Source organism: Urocitellus parryii, chromosome 1 (assembly GCF_045843805.1).
Source record: "Urocitellus parryii isolate mUroPar1 chromosome 1, mUroPar1.hap1, whole genome shotgun sequence".
NCBI classification, from domain to species: Eukaryota; Metazoa; Chordata; class Mammalia; order Rodentia; family Sciuridae; genus Urocitellus; species Urocitellus parryii.
In genome coordinates this window covers 55,437,614-55,445,887 of record NC_135531.1, presented here as the reverse complement: position 1 = coordinate 55,445,887, position 8,274 = coordinate 55,437,614, and the positions used below count along the sequence as shown (strand labels likewise).

The 8,274-nt window shown below is 36.7% G+C and overlaps 1 protein-coding gene and 1 non-coding gene across 2 annotated transcripts in view; one reads left to right on the top strand and one right to left on the bottom strand.

The window, feature by feature from the left end:
• Positions 1-480: 480 nt before the first annotated feature.
• The window catches only part of Ocln (occludin), a 53,479-nt gene continuing 45,685 nt past the window's right edge, over positions 481-8,274 (bottom strand). Inside the window, exons 8-9 of the mRNA XM_026390853.2 lie at positions 2,056-2,097; positions 481-758 (exon numbers count right to left, since the gene is read on the bottom strand). Of these exons, the coding sequence (XP_026246638.1) occupies positions 657-758; positions 2,056-2,097 (144 nt within the window). The 3' untranslated portion in view covers positions 481-656. The remainder of the gene's footprint in view (positions 759-2,055; positions 2,098-8,274) is intronic.
• On the top strand, positions 6,242-6,348 carry LOC113184249 (U6 spliceosomal RNA). The gene has a single exon (XR_003300963.1). It is a non-coding gene; the product is annotated as a U6 spliceosomal RNA (small nuclear RNA).

The window sequence follows — 8,274 nt, the reverse complement described above, 5'->3', positions numbered from 1 at the left end:
ATTTCATACATCTGTTAATTTTACATGATCTTAATTAACAGGTGACAAAAAGCAACAAAAAAAAAACATTTTAATCATTTTATAACAGAAAAAAATCAATAGGGAGGTTGGCAGAATGTAGTATACACAGTAGCTAAAATTCCAAAGGCAGGAACTTTATTATTAATGGAGTCATAAAATAGACATAACCAAAAGCATATGCTAGTACACAAGCAGTCTCACTTCAGAGACTTCATTGCAGGGACCCAGTTTTCTTATTTAAAAAGAAATGATTATAAATAATAATTATCTAAAGCATTGTTGGGAAGATTAGATGCTTTCTTGGGTGTGAAAATTCACAGCACAGTTCATACCAGGACCTTCCTTTAAGGTTTAAAACCCTCAAACAGCATTATTTTGTTCTTAATACGAGAACCAGTGTTTAAACTATAAAATCCTTAATAGGAGTGTTCAGCCCAGTTGATTAACAAAAGTTATTTATAAATGCTTCAATACTGATGATATGAAACTGATGATATTAAAGCTACCAAAACTTTGTAATGAACACCGAGTTTTGGCTTCCTAGGTAAGAGTCCAAAGTCATTTGCCTTCTGAGAACATTTCAGAGATATCAGATAGATATTCCTTAATTTCTCCAGCACTGTGGCATCTGCCTTCTAAGTTTTCCGTCTATCATAGTCTCCAACCATCTTCTTGATGTGTGACAATTTACTCTTCAACTGTTTGCAGTATTTTCTCTTTCTTTTGTAATCTGCAGACTAAAAGGGAGGAAAAAATGAATCACATGAATTCAACACAATTAAAATAGGTCTGCTGAGAAGGCAGAGGTAAACAAAGGGAATATTAGTCATAAAGAATTGCTGAGTGTTAAATGAATATATTTAAAGTGTCTGGTGGTACTGCCAACCACATAGGCAGCTGATTCACTTTACTCAATTATATCTTCTAACCTGGATTTCACAAAGCATATGCTCATTTCTAAAAATTCATTAAATCACCAAGAAGACTTAATGGCCTTTTTTCTATCAGATCATCTACAAAAATTGGTGAAATAAGAAACTGGCATTATCAAACAGGGGATAAGAGACATTTACTACATACTGTTTTAAAACTCTTATTTAAAATCATGATGCTTCATAATTCACAAAAATTTTAAAGTAAAATCTTAAAAATGTTTTAAGTCAATGACTGATAATACCAAGTGTTAGCAAGGACACAGAACAACGGGGGCTGCATTGCTCAGAGGGAATATAAATGGCCCAACTATCCTGGAAAGCTGTTTGACAGTGTTTACTAAGGCTAGATACACACATGCCTTCTACTGCATGCCCAATGACTCTGTGATTTCACTTCTGAGTTTGTACCTATTAAATGTTTGCACATTTACAAAAATATTTCATACTGCCTTATTTGTAAAACTCAAAAATCGGGAACTCAAATGTTGATTAGCAATATAGTAGATGAATAAATTGTGTGTATGGTTTTTTTGCCATGCTGGGGATAGAACCTTGGGCTTCATGCATATTGAGTTTCATCCTAAGTCCAAGTTGTGTTTTAATCATTAAACACACAGCATAGCAATAAAAATAAATGAACCAGAACTACATGCCAAACTATGAAAGGAACTTGGAAACATAGTAAAAGAAATACCACACACAAAATACATACTGTATGATTCTATTTATATAAAGTTCAAGATATCAGGGAAAAAAGATGGGGTGGGGGTTGCCAGGTCATAGGAAATTATTTCTTGATTTGGATGCCAGTGCATTGGAGTGAAAATTTACCAAGTTGTATACTTTGATTTCAACACTTTTGTGTGTATACTTAAAAAAAAAAAAAGTTTTCAGAAAATCAGTATGGACTGTAGCAGCAAACAACTGAAATTAAAGTTCCAACTTCTGAGTTATAGTATTCCTATCAAAATCACAGGGCTTTTTCTCAATAACCAGTGCAAGCATAAGAAGGTATTCTTAGTCATCCTAAAGATTAAATAAAAAAAAAAAAACATAGAAAAGATTTTCCTAAAAGAATCTTACAATTCAGGATACTTACTCCCTTAACTTGCTTCAGTCTATTGTATTCATCAGCGGCAGCCTATTAATGAGAAACACAAGGCAATGTGTTTAGTGGGGCATTTCTCTTTGAAGAATAACATTCCTGATGTCGCACTTTGGAGCTAAAAAGACCAGTTTATGATAAGAATATAAGGAATTAATGAAGCTTTACAACTTTTAAAAATTTACCAAGTTATAGTCAGCAGGAAGGTGTCTAGTGACAACATTTGGTAGGTGGCAGTACTGGGGATTGAACCTAGGGATGCTCTACCACTGAGCAACACCCCTTGCTCTATTTTTAAAATTTAAGACAGGGCATCAATAAGGCTGGCCTCCAACTTATGATCCTCCTGCTTCAGCTCCCAAGTAGCTGAGATTACAGGTGTGTGCCACCGTGCCCAGCTGAAGAAACGTTTCTGATATTATTTTCACATGCATTCCATTCATATGGGCAGGTAGTAATTTGTTCTAAAGCTTCTCATCTTTCCCCCATGCCAGGCCACATGCAACACTGACATCAGAAAAGTCTTCTGAATTGTAATGCAGATCTGATCTGGTTATATCCCACTATGAAACTGGTCTGAGATTCCCATAAACTTTACTCATCTAATTTCCCAGTTTGGGGTCCACCATTAGCAACTCCTTTAAAAAAAAAAAATTAGGCAGGCTAATGCATCAATATTTCTACCATGATGTTTTCCTTATGGCCATCTAATCCTGCATTGCACTCACTGTACACCATTCCCTTCTATCTGTTTTTTGTTTTTTGTTTTCCAGTACATAGAACACCTTACCACTAAGCTACAACTCAAGCCCTTTTAAAATTTTATTTTGAGACAAATTCTTGCTAACTTGTGCTCCTCCTCCCTCAGCCTCCCAAGTTGCTGGAAGCACAGACATACATCTCTGTGTCCAGCTCTATCTAGAAATTTCTTTTTTAGAGGGGCAGGGTGTTAGGGATTGAACCTGGGGCACCTTACCACCAAGCTACATCCCAAGTCCTTTTTCCTTTTCTTTCTTCAAGACTGGCCTTGCTAAGTTGCTAAGGTTGACCTTGAACTTGTATTCCTCCTGCCTCAACCTCCCAAGTCACTGAGATTACAGATATGTGCCATAGGTATGTGCCTTGCTAGAAAATTTGTGACAGACACAGCTCAGTGATGCTTCCTCTATAAATTCACTAGGCCTTTAGTTGACTTTATTCTCTGAGCACTTAAATGTGCTTTCTATACATAACATAAATACAGCAGTTACAATAATTTATTTACATGTCAGTTTTTCTCTTAGTATATAAATTCTTTGGTGAGGAGGGAAGACATGCATTTTGAATTTATAATCTCAGCACTTCCACATCAACAAAGATTCAAAAAGTGACCAATAAATGTTAACTGAGAAAGGTTTATCACAATACTATATAGAAACCACAAAACAGACAAATCAAGCTATAAAAGCAAATACTTCAAAACAGAAAAGCAGATGACCATAATTGAAAAACTGCAAAGAATATTTAATAAAATTAATATGAAATTCCAATAAAAATATGAAATGATGAGAAAGTATTTAATTAGTAATACCTAAGACACAAGGTAGTTAATTTTTCAGGCACTAGAGAGATGTGGGTCAACTGAGCCCTCTAGTGCATTACTAGGGGAATGCAGTTGGTATAATTCTAGAGGACAGTTTTATAGTGAAAGTTAAAATGCAGATACCCTATTGTTCACCCATTCCACATTCTGGCATTTGTTTTAACTAGACAGCAGACAAGAATACAAAACTGGAAAAGATCGCCTGTGCCTTCCAGGGTGGAAGAGACATACTGAATGTCTATCTGCAGAGGATTACTTTTCTTTTTTGTATGAAGGATTGAACCCAGCGGCAGTCAACCTCTAAGCCACATCCTACCCCTTTTTATTTTATTTATTTTTATTTATTTATTTTGAGAAAAGGCTGGCTTTGAACTTGCAATCCTTGTGCCTTAGCTTCCCAAGCTGAAGGGATTACAGGCATGCACCACTGTGGTGGCTGCTGTGGATTACTCTTAAGTAAATTATAGCACAACCTTAAAATTGAAAATTGTATAGCTATTTTTACAGGTGAAAATTTTAAAAGTAGTTGTTTTGCATGGTACTGGTACCAAAACAGGAGGGTGGACCAATGGTACAGAATAGAGGACACAGTAACCAATCCACAAAACTACAACTATCTTATTTTTGATAAAGGGGCTAAAAGCATGCAATGGAGGAAGGATAGCATCTTCAACAAATGGTGCTGGGAAAACTGGAAATCCATTTGCACCAAAATGAATCTGAATCCATATCTCTCGCCGTGGACAAAAGTTAACTCAAAATGGATCAAGGAGCTTGATATTAAATCAGAGACACGGCATCTGATAGAAGAAAAAGTTGGTTATGATCTACACGCTGTGGGATCGGGCTCCAAATTCCTCAATAGGACACCCATAGCGCTAGAGTTAACAAATAGAATCAACAAATGGGACTTACTCAAACTAAAAAGTTTTTTCTCAGCAAAAGAAACAATAAGAGAGATAAACAGGGAGCCTACATCCTGGGAACAAATCTTTACTCCACACACTTCAGATAGAGCCCTAATAACCAGAATATACAAAGAACTCAAAAAATTAGACAATAAGATAACAAATAACCCAATCAATAAATGGGCCAAGGACCTGAACAGACACTTCTCAGAGGAGGACATACAATCAATCAACAAGTACATGAAAAAATGCTCACCATCGCTAGTAGTCAGAGAAATGCAAATCAAAACTAACCTAAGATACCATCTCACTCCAGTAAGACTGGCAGCCATTAGGAAGTCAAACAACAATAAGTGCTGGAGAGGATGCGGGGAAAAGGGCACTCTTGTTCATTGCTGGTGGGACTGCAAATTGGTGCAGCCAATTTGGAAAGCAGTATGGAGATTTCTCGGAAAGCTGGGAATGGAACCACCATTTGACCCAGCTATTCCCCTTCTCGGTCTATTCCCTAAAGCCCTAACAAGAGCATGCTACAGGGACACTGCTACATCGATGTTCATAGCAGCTCAATTCACGATAGCAAGACTGTGGAACCAGCCTAGATGCCCTTCAATAGATGAATGGATAAAAAAATGTGGCATTTATATACTATGGAGTATTATTCTGCATTAAAAAATGACAAAATCATAGAATTTGGAGGGAAATGGATGGCATTAGAGCAGATTATGCTAAGTGAAGCCAGTCAATATTTAAAAAACAAATACCAAATGACTCCTTTGATATAAGGGGAGTAAACAAGGACAGGGTAGGGACGAAGAGCTTGAGAAGAAGATTTACATTAAACAGGGATGAGAGGTGGGAGGGAAAGGGAGTGAGAAGGGAAATTGCATGGAAATGGAAGGCGATCCTCAGGGTTATACAAAATGTCATATAAGAGGAAAGGAGGGGTAAGACAAGTTAATACAAATGGAAGAAATGATTTAAAGTAGAAGGGGTAGAGAGAGAAAAGGGGAGGGGAGGGGAGGGGAGGGGAGGGGGGATAGTAGAGAATAGGACAGACAGCAGAATACATCAGACACTAGAAAGGCAATATGTCAATCAATGGAAGGGAAACTGATGTGATACAGCAATCTGTATACGGGGTAAAAGCGGGAGTTCATAATCCACTTGAATCAAACCGTGTAATATGATGTTTTAAGAACTATGTAATGTTATGAACGACCAATAAAAAATAAAAAATAAAAAAAATAAATAAAAAATAAAAGTAGTTTTTTTTTTTTTTTGTAGATGGACACAATACCTTTATATTATTTATTTATGTAGTGCTGAGGATCAAACCCAGTGCCCCATGCATGCAAGGCAAGTTCTCTATACCCCTGAATCACAACCCAAGCCCTAAAAGTAGATCTTTATGAGCCCAGAAAACCATTCACAATAATCTCAAAAAATAAACTAAGAAATACACACACATTTGAGAACAAATCTAACCAAGGAGGTCAAAGACCTCTACAATGAAAACTACAGAACCCTGAAGAAAGAAATTGAAGAAGGCTTTAGAAGATACCTCCCATGTTCATTGAAAGACAGAATTAATATTGTCAAAATGGCCATACTACCAAAAGTTTTATATAGATTCAATGCAATCCCCATCAAAATACCAATGATAGTCTTCACAGAATTAGAAAAAACAGTGGTCGCTTCAGCAGCACATATACTAAAACTAGAGTGAGACAGAGAAGATTAGGATGGCCCCTGCATAAGGATGACACACAAATTTATAAAGCATTCCATATTTTAAGAAAAAACAGTTCTAAAATTCATTTGGAAGACCCAGAACAGCCAAAGCAAACCTAAGCAAGAAGAGAAATGCTAGAGGCAACAGCACAGTATTGCCACCAAAACAGACAAGATCACTGGGATAGAACAGAAAACACAGAGATAAATCCACATAGATACAGTTTTCTGATAATTAACAAAGGTACCAAAAATATAGACTGGAGAAAAGATAGCCTTTTAAATAAATATGCTGGAAAAAATAGAATATCTATATGCAGAAGAAAGAAACTTGATCTCCATCTCTCATCCTGCACAAAAGCCATCTCAAAGTGGACCTAGGAATTAGAATAGAAGCTCTGCAACTGTTAGAAGAAAATGTAGGCTCAACACTCCTCCAAGTTGGCATAGGCATCAGCTTCCTTAACAAGACTCCTAAGGCATAAGAAATAAAACCAAAAATAAGTGGGATGGCATCAAATTAAAAAGCTTCTGCACAGCAAAGGAAACTAGAGAAGAAACTAGAGAAAGCCTACAGAATAGAAGATCATCTTTGTCATCTGTTCCTCAGGGAATTAATATCCAGAATATATAAAAAAACTCAGAAAGAAGATCTTTGTCATCTGTTCCTCAGGGAATTAATATACAGAATATATAAAGAACTTAACACACATGCAAAAGGATAACCCAATCAATAAAAGGGCAAAAGAACTACACAGACACTTCTCAAAAGAAGAAATACAAATGACCAACAAATACATGAAAAAATGGAAAACTTCTCTAGCAATTAAGGAAATACAAATCAAAACTACACTGAGCCAGGTGCAGTGGCCCATATGGTTTGGGAGGCTGAGGCAGAAGGACCAAAAGTTCAAAGCCAGCCTCAACAACTTAGCAACTTAGTGAGATCCTATTTCAAAATAAAAAATAAAATGGGCTGAGGATGTGGCTCAATGGTTAAATGCCTCTGGGTTCAATCCCTGGTACAAAAAAAAAAAAAAAAAAAAAACCTACATTGAGACTTTATCTTCAGTCAGAATGGCAATTATCTAGAATACAAATAATAATAAATGATGGCCAGGATGTGGAGGAAAAGGTGCATACTCATGTATTATTGGTAGGACTGCCAATTATGCCACTCTGGAAATCAGAATGAGAGTCTTCAAAAAACTGGAAATGAATCACCATAAGATCCAGCTATCCCACTCTTTGGTAGTTATCCAAAAGATCTAAAAATCAGCATGCTACAATGATAAAGCCACTTCAATGTTTATAGTAGCACAATTCACAAAGGCCAAGTTATGAAACCAACCTAGGTGTCCATCAACAGATGAACAGGTAAAGAAAATGCAGTATATATATACACAATGGAGTTTCTCAGCTATAAAGAATGAAATTATGGAATTTGCTGGTAAATGGATGGAACTGGAGAAATCATGGCAAGTGAAATAAACCATACGCAGAAATTCCAGGGTCAAATCTTTTGTCTCATATGTGGAAGATAGAGCAAAATAAGGGCTGAAAGAGTCCCAGATGACCCTTTCTGATCCCCCAAGATAGAGCAAAATAAGGGCTGAAAGAGTCCCAGATGACCCTTTCTGATCCCCCAAATATGGAGAACTAAGTCTCCCCACCACACTTCCATGGGGGGCCAGATTATAAGGTGAAAAGCACACTATTTTTTTTCCCCCTGAATCTCAGGCATTGGACAGGAAGAAAAAGACAAAGCCCTCAACTATCACTAGCTGCTTATCAGGAGAGCTGAGTTTGGGTCTAACTCTGCCACTTGCTTGCTGTGTGACTTGAGACAAGTCACTTAACCTCTTTGGGTCTTGGCAAGAAAGCAGACAAAATAAACTTCACAGTGTGCCTTTTGAAAAAAAAAAGAAGAAGAAGAAGAAAGAAAAAAAATGTGGGGGTGGAATCCCATGAATATAGAATAGATCAGTG